This window comes from Hemiscyllium ocellatum, chromosome 7, assembly GCF_020745735.1.
Source record: "Hemiscyllium ocellatum isolate sHemOce1 chromosome 7, sHemOce1.pat.X.cur, whole genome shotgun sequence".
Lineage (NCBI taxonomy): Eukaryota > Metazoa > Chordata > Chondrichthyes > Orectolobiformes > Hemiscylliidae > Hemiscyllium > Hemiscyllium ocellatum.
In genome coordinates, this window is record NC_083407.1 from 383,424 (window position 1) to 408,016 (window position 24,593).

The 24,593-nt window shown below is 45.0% G+C and overlaps 1 protein-coding gene across 2 annotated transcripts in view; it reads left to right on the forward strand.

Annotated features, from left to right (window-relative positions):
• xrcc5 (X-ray repair complementing defective repair in Chinese hamster cells 5) overlaps window positions 1–21,252 on the forward strand; it is a 344,097-nt gene extending 322,845 nt beyond the window's left edge. For both annotated transcript variants that reach the window (XM_060827769.1, XM_060827770.1), the window contains one exon: window positions 20,992–21,252. In XM_060827769.1, coding sequence (XP_060683752.1) covers window positions 20,992–21,006 — 15 coding nt within the window. In that variant the 3' untranslated portion in view covers window positions 21,007–21,252. The remainder of the gene's footprint in view (window positions 1–20,991) is intronic.
• The last annotated feature ends 3,341 nt before the right edge of the window (window positions 21,253–24,593 follow it).

Genomic DNA, 24,593 nt, shown 5'->3' on the forward strand with positions numbered 1-24,593 from the left:
AAGCGGCAAGAACAAACCACTATAAATACCGGAAGAAACATCAAAGCAGCGCTTCACAGGAGGCTCCAATAGTACTGATGATGTTCCCTAGCCAGGGAACGAAACGTTTGCAGCAAAAACTTCCAGCTCGGCGAACAGAACCACAACAAAAATTAGCAAGTTGTGGTACAGCTGCACAGAACTTTGGGCCATATTTGGAATATTGTATGCATTTCTGGTTAGCACACTACCAGGAGTGTGTGGATGATTAGACTAGATTAGATTCCCTATGGTGTGGAAACAGGCCCTTTGGCACAACCAATCCACACCGACCCTCCGAACAGTAACCCCCCCCAGACCCACTTCCCTCTGACTAATGCACCTAACACTATGGGCACTTTAGCATGGCCCATTCATCTGACCTGCACATCTTTAGACTGTGGGAGGAAACCGGAGCACCCAGAGGAAACCCAAGCAGACACAGGTAGAATGTGCAAACTCCACATAGGCAGTCGCCCGAGGCTGGAATCGAACCTGGGATGCTGGTGCGGTGAGGCAGCAGTGCTAACCACTGAGCCACCATGCCACCCCACCATGCTTTGGAGAGGGTGCAAAGAAAGTTTGTCTGGATGTCTGAAGGGATTTTTTATAAGAGAGGTGGATAAAATCGGATTGTTTTCACTGAAAGATGGAGGCTGAGGAATAGAGGTTTACAAAATTATGGGAGGCAAAGGTGAGTGGATAGTCAGAGGCCTTTTCCTAAGGTGGAAAGACCAGTTACAAGTGGGCACAGTTCAAGATGAGAGGGAGGGAAAGTTTAGGGGAGGAGAACGGAAAAGATGGTGGGTACACTGAATGTACTGCCAGGCACATTAACATTTAAGGCATATCTTGATAGACATGTGAATGGTAGGCGAACAGAGGAAAAGACAGCGCATTTGGGCAATAAGTATCAGGCCTAAATAAGGATTAGGAATTTGCACAGGCTTGGTTGGCCCTACGCTCCTACACTGTATCGTATTGTATAATATTGGACTAGTTCAAATCCTCTAACATAATTATCCTATTGGAGAAAGTGCAGAGAAGGTTCACCAGGATGTTGCCTGGTCTCAAGGGCATTGGCTATGAGGAAAGGTTAAAATAAACTAGATTGTTTTGACTGGAAATACGGCGGCTGAGACTGAGAAACCTGATTGAGGTCTGCAAAATTACGAGTTGCATAGATAGGGTGGATAGCCAGAGACTTTTCCCCAGGGTTGAAGTTTTGATTTCAAGGGGTCACAGGTTCAAGATGAGAGAGGGGATGACATTTCAGGGAGATGTGCAAGGGATTTATTCACACAGCGAGTGGTAGGAGCCTGGAACACACAGCCAGAAGAGGTGGTGGAAGCAGCCACGTTGGCAACATTTAAGAGGCATCTGGATGGTTACATGAATAGGGAGGGAATAGAGGGATTACAGACCAAATAAGGACAGAAGATTTGTTTCTTAGTTTAGTTAGGGCATGATGATCGGCACAGGCTTGCAGGGCTGAAGGAGCTGTTCCTGTTCTGTACTTCTCTTTGTTCTATTATTATTTTTACATGCCTCCATGAGTTGATTACTCAACAGTTGCCCACTTTGAGGGCCTATAATGTGCTCCTAAAGCTGACTTCTTAAATAATAATGTGACACCACCTCCTCTCTCACACTAAGCCAAAAACCATAGAATTTCAAATGCTGGAAAGCAGAATCAAAAACAAAAATTGCTGGAAAAGCTCAGCAGGTCAGGTAGCATCTATGGAGAGTGGCCCTTCTTCAAACTGATTGTAACCAAGAAAATTTTGGTATATATTGGAGTAGGAGCGGGGGGTGGGGCGGAAGTGATGAGAGGAAATTAGTAAATGATAGTTTGAGGTGGAACCCAGACAGAGTGAGAAAAGCAGTTGGGCAGACAAAGAGGTGGGTGAAGGTCAGCCTGAGAGAAATGAATAGCGCTAATGCGGAGAATTAGTGTGGAAACAGGTCCTTCAGCCCAAGTCCACACTGACTCCCCAAAGAGTAACCCACCCAGGCCCATTCCCCTACATTTACCCCTGACTAATATCCTACCCAATGGGTAATTTAGCGTGGCCAAAATTCACCTAACCTGCACATCTTTGGACCATGGAAGGAAACTGGAGCACTCAGAGAAAACCCATGCAGACACAGGGCGAATGTGCAGACGTGACACAGGAAGAATGTGCAAACTCCACACAGGCATTCGCCCGAGGCTGGAATTGAACCCAGGTCCCTGGTGCTGTGAGGCAGCAGTGCTAACCACTGAGATACCGTGCCGCTCCAGAAGACTTAGAGAATTCCTACAATGTGGAAACAGGCACTTCGGAGTCCAGAAAGCTGAAAGAATTCTTAAGTGGAAAACGAGATATTGTTTTTCCAGCTTTCATTGAGCTTCGCTGGAACACTATAGCATGCCTGAGACAGAGATGTTGGCCAGGCAACACAATGGTGGGTTGAAACAGCAGGCGAAGGAATGCTCAGGATCATTTTTTAATACAGAACCTAGGTGTTTTGTAAAGCATTCGCCCAGTCTGAGCTTCATTTCCCCAATTTCAGGGGTACCACATTGTGAGCAGTTAATACATTGGGCTAGATTGAGTGAAGATCAGAGTGGTGCTGGAAAAGCATGGCAGGTCAGGCAGCATCCGAGGAGCAGGAGAGTTGACTTTCAGGTAAAAGCCCGTCATCAGGAATGAGGTTGTGAACCAAGGTGGGGGTGAGATAAATGGGAGGGGGGTAGGGCTGGGGGGAAGGTAGCTGAGAGTGTGATAGGTAGATGGAGGTGGGGGTAATGGTGATAGGTCAGAGGGGAGGGTGGAGTGGATAGGTGGGAAGGAAGATGGACAGGTAGATCAGACAGGTAGACTGATGAAGGGGTTTTGTCCAAAACATCGACTCTCCTGCTCCTTGGAAGCTGCCTGACCTGCTGTGCTTTTCTAGCACCACACTTTCGACTCTAATCTCCAGCATGTGCAGTCCTCACTTTCACCTAGATTGAGTGAAGTCTGGGTAAAGTGCTGCTTCACCTGGAAGGTATGGTCCCAGCACAGACCCTCGAGGCACACCACTAGTCACAGGCCTCCAATCAAACAAGCATCTCTCCACTAATACACTCTGCTTCCTACTGTCAAGCCATTTGTGTATCCAATTTGCTGGCTCTCCATGAATTCCATCGAACCATCCAAGTAAAATCTTATCAAAGACCTTACTGAAATCCATATATTCTGCCTCTACCCCCCTGCACTCATCAATCTTCCTGGTCAATTCATCAAAGAACAAATTTGTGAGGCTTAATATCCCATGCATAATGCCATTGCTGACTACTCCTAACCAAACCCTGTCTTTCCAAATGCATGCATATCTTATCCCTCAGAATCTTCTCCAGTAACTTACCTACCACAGATGTTCGGCTTATGATCTATAGTTCCCAGGTTTTTCTTTGCAGCCATTCTTGAATATGGGCACAACATTCGCTACCCTGCATCTTCTGGGATTTCACCTGTAGCTAACAATGATGCACATTCATCAGCCAGAGCCCCCACAATTTCTTCTCTATCCTCTTTGGGTCTTTGGATATATTATCTTGGAGATTTATTCACATGGGGGTGTTGGGAGTGGAAGAGGATTGGACCAAGGTGTCCCAGAGGGAACAATCCCTGTGGAAGGCTGCCAAGGGGGAATATGTTTCTGGTCGTGGCAAAAATGGCAGCTGATGATGTTTTCTGTGTGGATACTGGTGGGATGGTAGCTGTGTATTTGGGAGACCTTATTGCTGTCTGGGAAATAGAGAGAAGTGAAAGGGAGATGGGTCGGACACAGCAGAGGGCTCTGACAACCACGGTGCTGGATAATCCTTGGTTGAGGAAGAGAGTAGATATTTCGGAGACCCCTTGTCATAGTATGGCATCATCGGAAAGCATGCGACCGAGACAGAAGAACCAGGAGAATGAAATATAGTCTACAGGGCACAGGATATATAGTCAAGGTAACAGTGGGGGTTGGTGGGTTTCAGGTGGACATTGGTAGCTAGCCTGTTACTAGAAATGGAAACAGTATGTCAATGAAGGGATGAGAGAACTCAGAGATGGACTAGGTGAAGGTGAGAGTGAGGTGGAAATTGGAAGTGAAATTCGTAAACTTGTCCAATTTTGGAAGAGAGAGAGTACCCCTGATGGGGTCCCAAAGCACCCCAGTTTGTGAACGGAGGAAGGCAGGTGTTACGAAACTATAGGTCAATTAGCCTGCCCTTGGTTGTTGGTAAGATTTTGCAGTCCATTATTGAGGATGAGATTATGAAGTACTTGGAAGAGCATGGTAAAATAGGGCTGAGTCAGTACAGTTTCATAAAGGGGAGGTCATGCCTGGCAAATCTGTTAGAATTCTTTGAGGAGGCAATTTAGTCAAAGAAGAGCCCATTGATATGATTGATTTGGATTTTCAAAAACCCTTTGATAAGATGCTACACTGGAAGCTGCTAAATGTGAGAAGAGCCCATGGTGTTTGGAGCAAGAAACTGGCATGGAGAGCGGATTGGCTGACTGGCAGAAGGCAGAGACTAGGGATAAGGGGTTCTTTTTCAGGATAGCAGCTAGTGAGTAGCGGAGTACTGCAAGGATCAGTGTTAGCAACGTAACTATTCACATGATGCATTAATGATTTGGACAAAGGAACTTACGGCATTGTTATTACTATTTGAAGATAACATAAAGATAGGTGGAGGGGCAGGTACCATTGAAGAAGCAGGAACGGTGCAGAAGGACTTGGATTTGCTAGGGAGTGGCAAACAAGTACAAATGTGTGAGGTTATGTATTTTGGTAAGATAAATTGAGATGTCCATATTTTAAATGGGCAAAGTCTTCAGAGGTCTGGGACACAAAGGGACTTAGGAATCCTTGTTCAGTATTCTCTTAAGGTTAACAGTAGGTTCAGTTGGCGGGTAAGAGGTTAAATGCCATGTTAGCATTCATTTCAAGAGGGCTAGAATACGAGAGCAGGGAAATAATGCTGAGGCTGTGTAAGGCTCTGGTTCAGACCACATTTAAAATATTGTGAGCAGTTTTGAGCCCTGTATTGAAGGAAGAATGTGCTGACCTTGAAGGGGGGTAGTTTTACAAGTTTGATCCCAGAGATGAAGCACTCATCATATGAGGAGCATTTGAGTACTCCATGTCTGTACTTGGAGTTTCAAAGGGTGAGGGGGGTATCTCTTACAGAATACTGCAGGACCTGCTTAGAGTGGACGTGAAGAAGATCTTTCACTAGTAGGAGAGACAAGGACCCTAGGGCACAGCCTAGAGTGAAAGAACGACCTTTTAGAACTGAGGTAAGGAGGAATTTCTTCAGCCAGTTGGTTGTGAATCTGTATAATTCAGTGCCTCCAGAAAGCTGTGGAGGCCAAGTCATTGAGTGTTTTTAAGATAGAGATAGAAAGGTTGGTAAGGGGATCAAGGGTTACGAGGAGAAGTCAGGAGAATGAGATTAAGAAACATATCAACCATGATCAATGACAGAACAGACTCGATTGGCTGAATGGCCGAATTCTGCTACTAAATTTTATGGTCAGTGCTGGTCCCCTTGCTGCTTGTGCTTTATGTAAGTGATTTAAACTTGAATGTTGGACAATTAATAAGTTTATAGATGATATAAAAATTGGTGGGGTGCTAAATAGTGAGTAGAATAACTTTAGGCGACAAGAGGGCATAGATGGGCTGACCTGTGGCAAATGGAATTCAATCCAGATAAATGTGTGATGCATTTGGGCAGGACAAACAAAGCAAGAGAGTATGTGATAAACAGTAGGACCCAAAGCACCGAAGATTAGAGGGCCCTTTAGTGTGCATGTATACCAGCCCCTTAAGCTATCAGGATAAGTGGAAAAGTGATTAAGAAGGCATATTGGATCCTTGCCTTTATTAGTCAAGACATAGAATTTAATATCAGGGATATCATGCAGGAACTATTTAAGTCTTGGTTAGACCACAGCTCGAGTTGTGTGCAGCTCTGGAATCCACATTATAGGAGGGATGTGATAGGACTGGAGAGGTTGCAGAGGAGATTTAACAGAATGTTGTCTGGGCTGGAGCATTTCATTTATGAAGAGAGATTGGTTTGGGGTGTAGGTTTGCTCGCTGAGCTGTAGGTTTGATATCCAGATGTTTCATTACCTGGCTAGGTAACATCATCAGTGGTGACCTCTAAGTGAAGCCAAGCTGTTGTCTCCTGCTTTCTATTTATATGTTTGTCCTGGTTGGGGTTCCTGGGGTTTGTGGTGATGTCATTTCCTGTTTGTTTTCTGAGGGGTTGATAGATGGTATCTAGATCTGTGTGTTTGTTTATGGCGTAAACGTCTGGATATCAAACCTACAGCTCAGCGAGCAAACCTACACCCTAAACCTCAACCTGAGCTACAAACCTTCACAAACCTTGCAAAAAAGAGATTGGTTTCTTTGGAGCAGAGGAGATTATGGGGAGATGATTAAGATTTAGTGGGCGGCACGGTGGCACAGTGGTTAGCACTGCTGCCTCACAGCGCCTGTAGACCCGGGTTCAATTCCCGACTCAGGCGACTGACTGTGTGGAGTTTGCACGTTCTCCCCGTGTCTGCGTGGGTTTCCTCCGGGTGCTCCGGTTTCCTCCCACAGTCCAAAGATGTGCGGGTCAGGTGAATTGGCCAAGCTAAATTGCCCGTAGTGTTAGGTAAGGGATAAATGTAGGGGTATGGGTGGGTTGCGCTTCGGCGGGTCGGTGTGGACTTGTTGGGCCGAAGGGCCTGTTTCCACACTGTAAGTCTAATCTAATTTATAAAATTATGAGAAGCACAGATAGTGTAGACAGGAAGAAACATTTCTGCTTGATGGAGGAATCAATGACGAGTGGATCTAAATTTAAGGTAAGGGGCAGGAGATTTAAAGGATTGTGAGGAAAAGCTTTTTCATCCAGAGGGTGGGCAGCATCTGGAACTCACTGCCTGTAAGGGTGGTATTCCTGACTAAGGGCTTTTGCCAGAAACGTCGATTTTTCTGCTCCTCGGATGCTGTCTGAACTGCTGTGCTCTTCCAGCACCACTGATCCAGAATGTCATAGAATCATACAGCTCAGAAAAATACCCTACATCCCAACTCATCCATGCCAACCAAGTTTCCTAAATTGAATTGCCTGCATTTGACCCATGTCCCTCTAAACGTTTCCAATCAATGTATCTATCCAAATGTCTTTTAAATGTCTCACCAACCTAATTGAAATTTCTTTTTGAAGAGGTGACAAAGATAATTAATGAGGGAAGGACTGTGGATGTGGTTTTTATGGACTTTAGTAAGGCATTTGATAAGTCCCAAATGGCAGATTGGTACAAAAACTAAGGTTTGCTAGCTAGATTGATATAAAACTGGCTTGGTCATAGAACATAGAAAAGTACAGCACAGAACAGGTCCTTTGGCCCAGGATGTTGTGCCGAGGATTAATCCAAATATAAAATAAAATAACTTAACCTACACACCCCTCAATTCACTGATATCCATGTGCATGTCCAGCAGTCGCTTAAATGTCCCTAATGACTCTGCTTCCACCACCACCGCTGGCAACGCATTCCATGCATTCACAACTTTCTGCGTAAAGAACCTTCCTCTGACGTCCCCTCTATACCTTTCTCCTAATATTTTAAAACTATAACCCCTCGTGCCAGTCAATCCTGCCCTGGGGAAAAGTCTCTGGCTATTGACTCTATCCATTCCTCTCATTATCTTGTATACCTTGATCAGGTCTCCTCTCTTCCTCCTCCTCTCCAGAGAGAAAAGTCCAAGCTTATTCAACCTTTCTTCATAAGGCAAGCCCTCCTGTCCAGGCAGCATCCTGGTAAACCTTCTTTGCACCCTCTCCAAAGCCTCTGTATCTTTTCTATAGTAGGGCGACCAGAACGGGACACAATATTCCAAGTGTGGTCTCACCAGGGACTTGTAGAGCTGCAGCAAAACCTCACGGCTCTTAAACTCGATCCCTCTGTTAATGAAAGCCAAAACACCATATCTCCACTTGGGTGGCAATGTTGAGGAATCTATGTATTTGAACACCAAACTCCCTCTGTTCCTTCACAGTGCCAAGAATCCTGTCCTTAGTCCTGTATTCAACAATCGAGTTCAACCTTCCAAAATACATCACTTTGCATTTATCCAGGTTGAACTCCATTTGCCATTTCTCAGCCCAGCTCTGCATCCTGTCTATGTCGCGCTGCAGCCTGCAGTTACCCTCGATACCATCAACGGCACCTCCAACCATTGTGTCATCTGCAAATTTACTAACCCACCCCCAAATTCCTCATCAAGGTTATTTATAAAAAATACAAAGATTAGAGGCCCAAGAACAGAGCCCTGCAGGACCCCACTCAACACTGACCTCCAGGCAGAATACTTTCCATCTACAACCACTCTCTACCAATTCTGAATCCAGATAGCCAAATCTCCTTGTATCCCATACTTCCTGACTTTACGAATGGTCATAGAAGTGGAGGAGCCGGTATTGGATTGGGGTGGACAAAGTTAAAAAATCACGCAACACCAGGTTATAGTCCAACAAGTTTCAGAATCTTGTAAACCCGATCGGCGACATCCCGGACCCTGGCACAAGATTCCGGGAGTCCCGTTGCTGACCACAAAATCTCCTGTCAATCCCTCTATTGAGTCCCCTACCACTGGCACTTTTCTATTCCCACACCCCCTCCGTCCTTTCTTGGCCACAGTGCCAGGCTCAGTGCCAGAGACCTGACAACTATGGCTTTTCCCTGGTAGGCTGTCCCCACCAGCAGTATTCAAAATGATATACTTATTGCTGAGGGGAACGGCCACAGGGGATCCCTGCTCTGACCGTCAGTTCCCTTTCCTCCTCCTGACAGTAACCCAGCTGTCCTAATCCTGTGTCTGGGCAGTGACCACCTCACTGTACATCCTCTCAATTTCCCCTTCAGCCTCCAGGATGATCCGTAGTTCATCCAGCTCCAGTTTCCTAACTCGGTTTTCGGGGAACTGGAGTTGGGTGCACTTCCCGCAGATGTAGTTGACAGAGACACGTGAAGTGTCTCTCACCTGCCACATTCTGTAGGAGGAGCATACAACTGCCCTGACATCCATATCCTGCTACTCTGAAAGCCCGCACAGAACTAAACAAAGGAAGAGAAGAAAAAAAGGGAAATCTGAAAACTTACCTAGTTTACAGACTCCTTGGGTTTAAATCTTACCCACTTAAAAACTTCCCAGAAGTCCTTCACTCCTCCCTCACACCTTGGCAAATGGACTAAGGGTTTTAAACCGTTAGATTCACCTTCCCTGAAGTCCTTCGCTCCTCCCTCACATCTCTCAGCAAATGGAGGCCCCGACGCCTGAACTAAGGTTTTTAAACCGTTAGACTCACCTTCCCAGAAGTCCTTAAAGTTCTGAAGGGGAAGGGTGAACAACCAGAAATCGTGGTACATATTGGCACCAGTGATATAGCCAGGAAAGGGATTGAGGATCTGAAAAGTGACTATGGAGTTAGGTTGAAAGCTGAAGAGCAGGACGTGTAGAGTAGTAATCTCAGGTTTGCTACCGGTGCCACGAGATAGTGAGATGAGGAACAGTCAGCGAATGCAACTTAACACGTGGCTGTGAGGCTGGTGCAGGAGGGAGGGCTTCATATACCTAGACCATTGGATACCTTCTGGGGAAGGTGGGACCTGTACATGAAGGACTGGTTGCACCTGAACTGGAGGGGTACAAATGTTCTGGGTGGGAGATTTGCTCGTGTGATTCGGGAGGGTTTAAACTAGTTTGGCAGGGGGGTGGGAATCGGAGCCACATGCCTGAGAGGGGGTCAGTTGCAGACACAACAGTGACAGGATTTATTGAATCTATCAGGAAGGTTTCTCACGCGATGAAACAAAGGGATCGGTTAAAGTATGTCTGCTTTAATGCAAGGAGGATCCAGAATAAGAGTGATGAACTTAGAGCATGGATCAATACTTGGGGCTACGATGTTGTGGCCATAACGGAGACATGGGTTTCACAGGGGCAGGGATGGTTGCTTGATGTTCCAGGGTTTAGAACATTTAAAAAGAACAGGGAGGTTGGAAAAAGAGGAGGGGGTGTAGCATTGTTAATCAAAGATTGCATCACAGCTACAGAAACAAAGGTTGTTGAGGAAGGTTTGTCTACTGAGTCAGTATGGGTAGAAGTTAGGAACAGCAAGGAAATAGCCACCGCACTGGGGGTTTTCTACAGACGACCTAATAGCACCCGAGATCGAAGATCTCATAGGCGGGCAGATTCTGGAAAAATGCAAACGTAGCAGGGTTGTTGTTATGGGTGATTTCAACTTTCCCAATATCAACTTAGGAACGTCCTAAGTACAGATGGATTGAATGGAGCTGTTTTTGTCAGGTGTGTTCAAGAGGGTTTGCTTACTCAGCATGTAGACAGACCGACGAGGGGAGAGCCCATTTTAGATTTGGTGCTCGGCAAAAAGCAAGGGCAGGTGTCAGATCTCGCAGTGGGAGAGCATTTTGGTGCAAGTGATCACAACTGCCTCACATTTAGCATAGCTGCAAATGTGTTGCTGGTCAAAGCACAGCAGGCCAGGCAGCATCTTTAGAATTCTCTATTCCTGAGATGCTGCCTGGCCTGCTGTGCTTTGACCAGCAACACATTTGCAGCTGTGATCTCCAGCATCTGCAGACCTCATTTTTTACTCACATTTAGCATAGCCTTGGAAAGTGAAATGTGCAGTTACTGAGGGAAGATATTTAATTGGGGAAAAGGAAATTATGACACTATCAGACAGGAGTTAGGAAGTACAGACTGGCTGCAGTTATTCCACGGAAAGGGCACAGCAGACATATGGAGAGTATTTAAGGAGCAGTTGTTGCGAGTGATGCACAAATTTGTTCCTCTGAGATTGGTTAGACCGGGTAAAATTAAGGAACCTTGAATGATGAGAACAGAGGAGCTTCTTGTAAAATGAAGGAAGGCAGCTTATTTAAGGTGGAGGAAGCAAGGATCTAGCACAGCTTTAGAGGATTACAGGCTTGCTGGAAAGGAGCTCAGAAATAGACTGAGGAGAGCCTGGAGGGGGCATGAAAAAGGCTTGGCAAGAAGGCATAGGGAGAACCCAAAGGTGTTTTACTCATCCGTGAGGAATAAGAAAATGCTTAGGGAGAAGGTAGGGCCAATCAGGGATAGCGGAGGGAACGTGTGCGTGGAGTCTGAGCAGATAGGGGAAGCCCTAAGTGAGTTTTTTGCTTTGGTTTTCACCAGGGTTACAGTCCTGACCAGATCGAGATTGATGAAGATGATGTGCGAGAAATTTTGGAAAACATTAAGATTGATAAGTCCCCAGGGCCAGACCAGATTTATCCTAGGCTGCTATGGGAAGCAAGAAAGGAGGTTGCTAAGCCACTGCGAGGATCTTTGCCTCCTCACTCTCCACAGGAGTCGTACCGGATGATTAGAAGGAGGCGAATGTTGTTCCACTTTTCAAGAAGGGTAATAGGGAAATCCCTAGCAATTACAGACCAGTCAGTTTCACGTCTGTGGTCAGCAAAGTTGTGGAAAGAATTCTGAGGGATAGGATTTATGACTATTTGGCATAGCATAGTGTGATTAAAGGCAGCCAGCAGAGGACCAAGGACTGACCCTGTGGAACACCATTAGTTACTCGTCCCCATTCTGAAATATACCTCACAAATCTTATTGAGTTCTTTGAGGAGGTGTCAAGACAAGTCGATGACGGTCGAGCAATGGATGTGGTGTATATGGATTTCAGCAAGGCATTGATAGGGTTCCCCTTGGTAAGCTCATTCATAAAGTCAGGAAGTATGGGATACAGGAAGTTTTGGCTATCTGGATTCAGAAGGCAGAGAATGGTTGCAATGGAAAGTATTCTGCCGGTTAGACAGTGTTGAGTGGGGTCCCGCAGGGCTCTGTTCTTGGGCCTCTGCTCTTTGTAGTCTTTATAAATGACTTGGATGAGGAGGTTGAGGGATGGGTGAGTAAATTTGCAGATAAAACAAAGGTTGGGGGTGTTGTCGATAGTATAGAGGGCGACTGCAGGCTGCAGCGTGGCATAGGCAGGATGCAGAGTTGGGCTGAGAAATGGCAGATGGAGTTCAACCTGGATAAATGCAAAGTGATGAATTTTGGAAGGTCGAACTTGAATGCTGAATATAGGATTAAAGACAGGATTCTTGGCAGTGTGAAGAACAGAGGGATCTGGGTGTGCAAGTACATAGATCCCTCAAAGTTGCCACCCAAGTGGATAGGGTTGTTAAGAAAGCATATGGTGTTTTGGCTTTCATTGACAGGGTTATCGAGTTTTAAGAGCCGCGAGATTTTGCTGCAGCTCTACAAGTCCCTGGTGAGACCACTTGGAATATTGTGACCAGTTCTCATCGCCCTACTATAGGAAAGATACAGAGGCTTTGGACAGGGTGCAAAGGTTTGCCAGGATGCTGCCTGGATTGGAGGGCTTCGAGTAAAAAGCGAGGTCTGCAGATGCTGGAGATCAGAGCTGAAAATGTGTTGCTGGTTAAAGCGCAGCAGGTCAGGCAGCATCCAAGGAGCAGGAAATTTGACATTTCGGGCATAAGCCCTTCATCAGGAATGAGGAAAGTGTGTCCAGCAGGTTAAGATAAAAGGTAGGGAGGAGGGACTTGGGAGAGGGGCGATGGAAATGTGATAGGTGGAAGGAGGTCAAGGTGAGGGTGATAGGCCGGAGTGGGGTGGGGGCGGAGAGGTCAGGAAGAAAATTGCAGGTTAGGAGGGCGGTGCTGAGTTCAAGGGAATCGACTGAGACAAGGTGGGGGGAGGGGAAATGAGGAAACTGGAGAAATCTGAGTTTGGAGGGCTTGTCTTATGAAGAAAGGTTGAATAATCTCAGACTTTTCTCTCTGGAGAGAAAGAAGAAGAGAGGAGACCTGATTAAGGTATGCAAAATAATGAGAGGGATAGAGTCAAAAGCCAGAGACTTTTCCCCAGGGCAGGATTGACTGGTACAAGAAGTCATAGTTTGAAGATATTAGGAGGAAGGTATAAAGGAGACGTCAGAGGTAGGTTCTTTACGCAGAGAGTTGTGAATGCACGGAATGCGTTGCCAGCTGAGGCGGTGGAAGCGAAGTCATTGGGGACATTTAAGTGACTGCTGGATAGCAGTGAGTTGAGGGTTACGTAGGTTAAGTTACTATATTTTACATTAGGATTAAGATTTGGCACATCATTGGCCTAAGGACCTGTTGTGTGCTGTATTTTCTATGTAGGTTTATTTGGAAACACTAGCTTTCAGAGCGCAGATACCTGATGAAGGAGTAATCTTGGTCGTATAACCTTGGTCATAGAAGACAGAGGGTAGGAGTGGAAGGGCATATTTCAGAATGGGGACCAGTAACTAATGGTGTTCCACAGGGTCAGTCCTTGGTCCTCTGTTTGTAGTATATATAAATGATCTGATTAGTAACTTTGCAGATGACACAAAGATTGGTAGAGTTGCTGGTGATTGTGAAAGGATACAACAGGATATAGATTGGCGACTGGGCACAGAAATGGCAAATGTAGTTTAATCCAGACAAATGTGAGGCAATGCATTTTGGAGGATCAAATTTAGGTGTGAGTTATACTGTAAATGGCAGAACCCTTAGGAATCTTAACATACAGATGGATCTAGGCATTCAGGTCCACAGTTCCCAAAACGTGGCAACACAGGTGGCCAAGGTGAATAAAAAGGTATATGGCATGCTTACCTTCATCAGCTGAGGCATTGAGTACAAGAGTTGATAAACAATAATGCAACTATATAAAACCCTTTTGAGGCTGCTTTTGGAGTATTATGTGCAGTTTTGGTTGCCACACTACCAGGAGGATATGGAAGCTTTGGAGAGATCGCAAAGAAGGTTCACCAGGATGTAGTCAGAGGCTTTTTCCCATGGTCTAAGTTTCAATTACGAGGAGGCACAGGTTCAAGGTGAGAGCGGGAAAGTTTAAGGGAGATGTGCGAGGGATGTTTTTCATGCAGCGAGTGGTAGGAGTCTGGAACACACTACCAGAGGAGGTGGTGGAAGCAGCCACATTGGCATCATTTAAGTGGCATCTGGATGGTACATGAATAGTGGGGCAATAGAGTAATATGGACCGAACAAGGGTAGGAGGTTTATTTCTTAGCTTAGTTAGGGCATGATGATTGGCACAGGCTTGGAGGATTGAAGGGCCATCCAACTTCACCTTATTCTGTTGGGCCACATGGTTAAACTCACTCTGCCTAGGATACTTTTTGAAAGCATGCCATGTGATTCACTGTATCCCCCTCTTTGGAGGATTGGTGTGGACTTGTTGGGCCAAATGACCTGTTTCCGAACTGTAGGAATTCAATGTATCCCCCTCTCCTTGACAAGCTATTTTAAACTCCCCCCAACAGCAAAAGCAAACCTTTCACAAGGATGTTGGTCCCACTCTGGTTCACCTGCAGACTGTCCCAATTGTAAGGACCCACTTCATTCGAAACGGTCCCAGTGATCCCAGAATGTAAAACCCTCCCTCCTGCACTAACACATTTTTCTGTCCTGTTCTCATGATTTTGGACTCGATAGCACGTGGCACCAGGTATTACAACCTTTAAGGTCCCACTTCATCATTTATTGCTCACTCCCTAAATTCTTCATGCAAAACCTCATCCCTAGTTCTACCTTTGTTGTTAGACATAGAACATTACAGTGCAGTACAGGCCCTTCAACCCTCGATGTTAGAACATAGAACAATACAGCACAGAACAGGCCCTTCGGCCCACGATGTTGTGCCGAACATCTATCCTAGATTAAGCACCCATCCATGTACCTATCCAATTGCCGCTTAAAGGTCGCCAATGATTCTGACTCTACCACTCCCACGGGCAGCGCATTCCACGCCCCCACCACTCTCTGGCTAAAGAACCCACCTCTGACATCTCCCCTATACCTTCCACCCTTCACCTTAAATTTATGTCCTCTTGTAACACTCTGTTGTACCCGGGGAAAAAGTTTCTGACTGTCTACTCTATCTATTCCTCTGATCACCTTATAAACCTCTATTAAGTCACCCCTCATCCTTCGCCGTTCCAATGAGAAAAGGCTGAGAACTCTCAACCTATCCTCGTACGACCTATTCTCCATTCCAGGCAACATCCTGGTAAATCTTCTCTGCACCCTCTCCAAAGTTTCCACATCTTTCCTAAAGTGAGGCGACCAGAACTGCACACAGTACTCCAAATGTGGCCTAACCAAAGTCCTGTATAGCTGCAACATCACTTCACGACTCTTGAATTCAATCCCTCTGCTAATGAACGCAAATACACCATAGGCGTTCTTACAAGCTCTATCCACCTGAGTGGCAACTTTCAAAGATCTATGTACATAGACCCCAAGATCCCTCTGTTCCTCCACCTGACTACGAACCCTACCGTTAACCCTGTATTCCTCATTCTTATTTGTTCTTCCAAAATGGACAACCTCACACTTGGCAGGGTTGAACTCCATCTGCCACTCCTCAGCCCAGCTCTGCATCATATCTAAGTCCCTTTGCAGCCGACAACAGCCCTCCTCACTGTCCACAACTCCACCAATCTTCGTATCATCTGCAAATTTACTGACCCACCCTTCGACTCCCTCATCCAAGTCATTAATAAAAATTACAAACAGCAGAGGACCCAGAACTGATCCCTGCGGAACTCCACTTGTAACTGGGCTCCAGGCTGAATATTTACCATCTACCACCACTCTCTGACGTCGACCAGTTAGCCAGTTTTCTATCCAATTGGCCGAATTTCCCTCTATCCCATGCCCCTGACTTTCCGCATAAGCCTACCATGGGGAACCTTATCAAATGCCTTACTAAAATCCATGTACACTACATCCACTGCTCTACCCTCATCCACATGCTTGGTCACCTCCTCAAAGAATTCAATAAGACTTGTAAGGCAAGACCTACCCTTCACAAATCCGTGCTGGCTGTCCCTAATCAAGCAGTGTCTTTCCAGATACTCATAAATCCTATCCCTCAGTACCCTTTCCATTACTTTGCCTACCACAGAAGTAGGACTAACTGGCCTGTAATTCCCGGGGTTATCCCTATTCCCTTTTCTGAACAGGGGCACAACATTCGCTACTCTCCAGTCCCCTGGTACCACCCCCGTTGACAGTGAAGACGAAAAGATCATTGCCAACGGTACTGCAATTTCCTCTCTTGCTTCCCACATAATCCTAGGATATATCCAGTCAGGCCCGGGGGACTTGTCTATCCTCAAGTTGTTCAAAATGTCCAACACATCTTCCTTCCTAACAAGAATCTCTTCTAGCTTACCAGTCCGTTTCACACTCTCCTCTTCAACAATACGGTCCCTCTCGTTTATAAATACTGAAGAAAAGTACTCATTCAAGACCTCTCCTATCTCTTCCGACTTAATACACAATCTCCCACTACTGTCCTTGATCGGACCTACCCTCGTTCTCGTCATTCTCATGTTTCTCACATACGCATAAAATGCCTTGGGGTTATCCTTGATCCTATCCGCCAAGGATTTTTCATGTCCTCTCTTAGGTCTCCTAATCCCTTTCTTCAGGTCCCTTCTGGCTATCCTGTATCCCTCCACTGCTCTGTCTGAACCCTGTTTCCTCAACCTTATGTAAGCCTCCTTCTTCCTCTTCACTAGACATTCAACCTCTCTCGTCAACCAAGGCTCCCTCACACGACCATTTCTTTCCTGCCTGATAGGTACATACATATCAAGGACACGTCGTATCTGCTCCTTGAAAAAGTTCCACATTTCCACCACATCCTTCCCTGACAGCCTATGCTCCCAACTTATGCTCCTCAAATCCTGTCTTACAGCATCGTAATTTCCCTTCCCCCAATTGTAAAATCTACCCTGTTGTGCACACCTATCTCTCTCCATAACCAAGGTGAAAGTCACAGAATTGTGGTCACCATCACCAAAATGTTCACCCACTAACAAGCCCATCACTTGTCCCGTTTCATTACCAAGTACCAAATCCAATATGGCCTCCCCTCTGGTTGGACAATCTACATACTGAGTTAGAAAAGCTTCCTGGACACACTGCACAAACACCGCCCCATCCAATCTACTTGATCTAAAGAGCTTCCAATCAATATTTGGGAAGTTGAAGTCGCCCATGACTACGACCCTGTGGCTTCTGCACCTTTCCAAAATCTGTTTCCCAATCTGTTTCTCCACATCTCTGCTGCTATTGGGGGGCCTATAGTAAACACCCAACAAGGTGACTGTTGCGCTGACCTGTCATACCAATCTGAAGCCCACCTAACCTACACTATTCCATGTACATCCATTTGTTTGTTCAATGATGACTTAAATGTACTTAAAGTTGGTGAAACTACTACCGTTGCAGGCAAAGCATTCCATACCCTTACTGCTCTCTGAGTAAAGAAACTACCTCTGACATCTGTCCTATATCTATCACTCCTAAATTTAAAGCCCTGCCCCCTCGTGCTCGCCATCACCATTCTTGGAAAAAGGCTCTCCCTGTCCACCCTATCTAACCCTCTGATTATCTTATATGTCTCTATTAAGTCACCTCTCAACCTTCTTCTTTCCAACGAAAACAGTCTCAAGTCCCTCAGCCTTTCGTCGTAAGACCATCCCTCCATACCAGGCAACATTCTAGTAAATCTCCTCTGCACCCTTTCCAAAGCTTTCACATCGTTTTTATAATGCGGTGACCAGAACTGTACACAATACTCCAAGTGCAGGAACTCGATCTCTCTCTTAATAACACTGTATGCTTTCTTAACAACCCTGTCAACCTAGTTGGCAGCTTTCAAGGATCTGTGTACCTGGACACCGAGATCTCTCTGCTCATCTGCACTATCAAGAATCTTACCATTAGCCCAGTACTTTGCATTCCGGTTACTCCAACCAAAGTGAATCACCTCACACTTGTCCGCATTAAACTCCCATTTGCTACCTCTCAGCCCAGCTCTGCAGCTTATCTATGTCTCTCTGTAACCTTCAACATCCTTCGTCACTATCCACAACTCCACCGACCTTAGTGTGTCTGCACATTTACTAACCCACCCTTCTACGCCCTCATCCAGGTTGTTTATAAAAATGACGAACAGCAGTGGACCCAACGCTGACCCTTGTAGTACACTGCTAGTAACTGGACTCCAGGATGAACATATCCCATTAACCACCACCCTCTGTCTTCTTTCAGCAAGCCAATTACTGATCCAAACTGCTATATCTCCCACAATCCCATTCCTCCGCATTTTGTACAATAGCCTACTGTGGGGAACCTTATCGAACGCCTTGCTGAAATCCATATACACCACATTAACCAGTTTACTCTCATCTACCTGTTTGGTTACCTTCTCAAAGAACTCAATAAGGTTTGTGAGGCACGACCTACCCTTCACAAAACCGTGCTGACTATCCCTAATCAAATTATTCTTTTCTGGATAATTATAAATCCTATCTCTTATAACCTTTTCCAACACTTTACCAACAACTGAAATAAGGCTCACTGGTCTATAATTACCAGGATTATTTCTACTCCCCTTCTTGAACGGGGAACCACATTTACTCTCCTCAGAGATTGTGGTACCAATATGTACCACAATCTCTGTATTATTACCCACCTGGATCAGAATGTCCTACAGCCACTCAGAGAAAATTTAGGAGGTACAGTTAGTAAGTTTGCGGATGGTCCTAAGGTTGGTGAAATAGTGGACAGTGAAAAAGGTTATCTGGGAACGCAGCGAGATCTTGATCAATTGGGTCAGATGGTAGAATTGCAGATGGAGTTTAATTTAGATAAATGTAAGGTATTACATTTTGGTGGGTCAGACCAGGACAGGACTTACACAGTCAATGGTCGAGCCTTGGGAAGTGTTATAGAACAAAGAGATCTAGGTGTACAGGTCAAAGCTCCTTGTAAGTGGGAGTCACAGGTAGATAAGGTGGTGAAGAAAGCTTTCAGTGTGCTTGCTTTCATCAGTCAGAGCATTGAATATAATGTTTGGGATATCTTGTTGCAGCTGTACAAGATATTAGTGAGGCCACATTGGAGTACTGCATGCAGTTCAAGTCGCACTAATAAAGAAATGATATTATTAAACTAAGTCAAAAATCACACAACACCGGAGTATAGGTCGATAGGTTTATTTGAAACAGCAAGCGTTTGGAGCCTGGGTGTGGGGGTGGGGAGGCTCCGAAAGCTTGCAGTTTCACATAAACTTGTGGGACTATAACCCAGTATCTTGTGTGATTGACTTCGTCCACCCCAACATGGCACCTCCATATCGTTATTATTAAACTAGAAAGTGTGCAGAAAATGTTATAAGGAGAGATTGTATAGGCTGGGACTTTTCTTTAACCAGGCGTTTAGAAATCTGAGGGGTGACCTTATAGAAGTCTATAAAATCATGAGAGGCAAGGATAAGGTAGGTGGCCAACAGCTTTTCCCCCATGGTAGGGGAGTATAAAAGTTGAGGGCAGAGGTTTAAGGGGAGAGATACAAAAGGGTCACAAGGGGCAATTTTTTTCACACAGGGTGGTGTGTGTCTGGAACAGGCTGCCAGAAGTAAAGGTGAGTAAAATTTTGTCATTTAGACAGGTACGTAGATGGGGGCTTATGGACCAAACATAGGGAAATGGGACGAGTTTAATTGTGAAAACTGGTTGGCATGGACAAGTTGGGCCAAAGGGCCTGTTTCCATGCTGTAGCTCTCGATGAATGACAGAGAAGACTCAATGGACCAAACGGCATAATTCTGCTCCTATGTCTTGCGTTCTTTGACCCTATTTCCGACTGTTGATTTATCTGTGTAAGCTGTGTCCCTATCTGTCTTATTCTGGATATCATCAAAATAGTTGCTTTTTAAGTTAATGTACTGTATCCCCCACCTCCTGACACTCTTTAATTAGTTTAAAACTCTATACGTGTACTTGATTCATCAGGGCACTGGTTCCAACATGATTTAAGTGAAGCTTATCCAGCCAGAACAGTTCCTTTCTACTCCATTACTGGTCTAGTGCCCCACAAACAGAAATCCAATCCTGCTACTCCACTCTTTAAGTCGTGCATTTAACTACTTGACTGCATTTATCAGTTTGCTTGTGGCTTACATAGTAATCCTGAAATTGTTACCTTGAAGGACTGCACTCGTGAGATTCTCATCTTGCCATTCAAATCTTGCTTGGTAAATTGGATTCGATGATTCTGTGTCATTAGCAAAATCAATTTGGGATTGATATAGGGCTGTACCAATAACAGAGCAGGGAGGTGAGATTAATTTAATTTCTATACTAATTTACCGAGAGAAAGCAACCTGTGGAATTGCTTAGGGTTGGCTGTGGGAAATAGAGCAGGGAGGTGGAAGCTCAGTTTTTTTCCTTGGCAGATCAGCTATACTATATTTGGATATTTAATTTCTAGACTGTGATATAATTTCCTATTTTTCAAGATCCTTTACTACCCAACAAAGATTACACAAGCATGTATGTGCTGTGCAACATGGCATCCCTGCCCTCACATTTGTTCCATTAAAGCACCTTAACCTGCCTCCACAGTAACATTGGTTTTTATAGTATTTGCAATTCCAGTTTTCACAGAATTAAAGAGTGTATAAATGGATTGTGATAGAAAGCCATGACAATCATCAGATGAAAGAGAACAATCAATTCTGAAAATGAACTGTATTCCAGGCGTGATATGTCAATAGAGTCATACAACACGGAAACTGATCCTTCGGTCTAACCAATCCATGTCAACTATAATCCCAAACTAAATTAGTTCCACCTGTGTGCGCTTGGCCAATATCCCTACAAATATTTCTTACTCAAGTACTTATCTAAATGTTTTTTAAATGTTGACCAACCAAGTGTCAATTTTTGGCCCAGGCTATTTTACACAGGTCTGTTTTAATCTCTTTCTCACTTGTACGTTTGCTTTGCAGCTTGACATGATGTAAGCTGAACCTTCCCGAATGGAGGAATGTAGACGGTGATTGTGGGAAGAAGATGGACAAGTCATCGGTTTGTGCTTTGTCGATAGTCTGCTAAAATATTCAGGAAGGTCTTTTGTATGATGATTTTATTAGATTAACATTGTTCTTACACTCATTCCACCACTGTCTGCAAGTGCTCAGATGGCTCTTTACTCATCAATCTGAAATGACAAATAAAAGCTAGCTTTGAATGATTACCATGATTACAAACTGATGTTATGCAATGATTTACTGTACCATAAATGCATACAGCTTATAGAGGAATGAGGAAAGAAGCAAACTGACATGATGAAATGCGAGTAATGTACATTTTACATACTCTCAATTATTAACAAACAGCCATATGGCCTTAGCGAGTTTGGAGAAGATTTGTAGCTCAGGTTGAGGTTCTGGATGTAGGTTTGCTTGCTGAGCTGGAAGGTTCGTTTTCAGACATTTGGTCACCTTACTATGTAACATCATCAGTGACCCTCTGGTGAAGCTCTGGTGTTATGTCCCACTTTCTGTTTATGTGTTTAGGTTTCCTTGGGTTGATGATGTCATTTCCTGTGGTGACATTTTCTGTTCTTTTTATTAGAGGGTGGTAAATGGGGTCCAACTCAATATGTTTATTGATAGAGTTCTGATTGGAATGCCATGCTTCTAGGAATCCTCATGTGTGCCTCTGTTTTACTTAGAGTCATAGAGAGTCACAGAGATGTACAGCATGGAAACAGACCCTTCGGTCCAACCCGTCCATACCGACCAGGTATCCAACCCAATCTAGTCCCACCTGCCAGCACCCAGCCCATATCCCTCCAAACCCTTCCTATTCATATACCCATCCAAATACCTCTTAAATGTTTCAATTGTACCAGCCTCCCCCACATCCTCTGGCTCATTCCATACACGTACCACCCTCTGCGTGAAAACCTTGCCCCTTAGGTCTCTTTTATATCTTTCCCCTCTCACACTAAACCTATGCCCTCTAGTTCTGGACTCCCCGACCCCAGGGAAAAGACTTTGTCTATTTATCCTATCCATGCCCCTCATAATTTTGTAAACCTCTATCAGGTCACCCCTCAGCCTCCGACACTCCAGGGAAAACAGCCCCAGCCTGTTAAGCTTCTCCCTATAGCTCAGATCCTCCAACCCTGGCAACATCCTTGTAAATCTTTTCTGAACCCTTTCAAGTTTCACAACACCTTTCTGATAGGAAGGAGACCAAAATTGCACGCAATATTCCAACAGTGGCCTAATCAATGTCCTGTTACAGCCGCAACATGACCTCCCAACTCCTGTACTCAATTAGATTAGATTAGATTACTTGCAGTGTGGAAACAGGCCCTTCGGCCCAACAAGTCCACACCGACCCACCGAAGCACAACCCACCCATACCCCAACATTTACCCCTTACCTAACACTACGGGCAATTTAGCATAGCCAATTCACCTGACCCGCGCATCTTTGGACTGTGGGAGGAAACCGGAGCACCCGGAGGAAATCCACGCAGACACGGGGAGAACGTGCAAACTCCACACAGTCAGTCGCCAGAGTCGGGAATTGAACCCGGGTCTCAGGCGCTGTGAGACAGCAGTGCTAACCACTGTGCCACCATGCCGCCCATACTCGGTCAATACTCTGACCAATAAAGGAAAGCATATCAAAAGCCTTCTTCACTATCCTATCTACCTGCGACTCTATTTTCAAGGAGCTATGAACTTGCATTCCAAGGTCTCTTTGTTCAGCAACACTCCCTAAGATTTGCTTTCCCAAAATGCAGCACCTCGCATTTATCTGAATTAAACTCCATCTGCCACTTCTCAGCCCATTGGCCTATCTGGTCCAGATCCTGTTGTAATCTGAGGTAACCCTCTTCGCTGTCCACTACACCTCCAATTTTGGTGTCATCTGCAAACTTACCAACTGTACCTCTCATGCTCGCATCCAAATCATTTATGTAGATGACAAAAAGTAGAGGGCCCGACATGATCCTTGTGACTCTCCACTGGTCACAGGCCTCCAGTCTGAAAGACAACCCTCCACCACCACCCTCTGTCTTCTACCTTTGAGCCAGTTCTGTATCCAAATGGCTCGCTCTCCCTGTATTCCATGAGATCTAACCTTGCTAATCAGTCTCGCATGGGGAACCTTGTCGAATGCCTTACTGTAGTCCATATAGATCACATCTATTACTCTGCCCTCATCAATCTTCTTTGTTACTTCTTCAAAAACTCAGTCAAGTTTGTGAGCCATGATTTCCCATGCACAAAGCCATGTTGACTATCCCTAATCAGTCCTTGCCTTTCCAAATATATGTACATTCTGTCCCTCAGGATTCCCTCCAACAACTTGCCCACCACCGAGGTCAGGCTCACCAGTCCCTGTCTTGTCTTTACCGCCCTTCTTAAACACATTTGCCAACCTCCAGTCTTCTGGCACCTCACCTGTGACTATCGATGATACAGATATCTCAGCAGGAGGCCCAGCAATCACTTCCCTAGCTTCCCACAGAGTTCTTAGGTACACCTGATCAGGTCCTGGGGATTTATCCACCTTTAACCATTTCAAGACATCCAGCACTTCCTCCTCTATAATCTGGACATTTTGGAAGATGTCACCATCTATTTCCCTACAGTCTATATCTTCCATATCCTTTTCCACAGTAAATACTGATGCAAAATATTCATTTAGTATCTCCCCCATTTTCTGTGGCTCCACACAAAGGCCGCCTTGCTGATCTTTGAGGGGCCCTATTCCCTCCCTTTTGTCCTTAATGTATTTGTAAAAACCCTTTGGATTCCCCTTTATTCTATTTCCCAAAGCTATCTCATGTCCCCGTTTTGCTCTCCTGATTTCCCTCTTAAGTATACACCTACTTTCTTTTTACTCTTCTAAGGATTCACTCGATCTATCCTGTCTATACCTGACATATGCCTCCTTCTTTTTCTTAGCCAAAGCCTCAATTTCTTTAGTCATCCAGCATTCCCTATACCTACCAGCCTTCCCTTTCACCCTGACAGGAATACACGTTCTCTGGATTCTTGTTATCTCATTTCTGAAGGCTTCCCATTTTCCAGCTATCCCTTTACCTGCAAACATCTGCCTCCAATCAGCTTTTGAAAGTTCTTGCCTAATACCGTCAAAATTGGCCTTTCTCCAATTTAGAACTTCAACTTTTAGATCTGGTCTATCCTTTTCCATCACTGTTTTGAAACAAATATAATAATGGTAGCTGGCCCCAAAGTGCTCCCCCACTGACACATCAGTCACCTGCCCTGCCTTATTTCCCAAGAGGAGGTCAAGCTTTGCACCTTCTCTAGTAGGTACATCCAAATACTGAATCAGAAAATTGTCTTGTACACATTTAAGAAATTCCTCTCCATCTAAACCTTTAACACTATGGCAGTTTGGAGAAAAATATCTGGCTGTAAGAGCTGCTCCTTTTTTTTGAGGTATTTTAGGTGCTGGAGGTGATTTCCTCGAATTCCAGGAGCAGCAATTACTGTTTTATTTGCTGTTGCATTGTTTGGAACTTTGGAAAAAAAAAGTCAAAACAACAGCAGATTAAA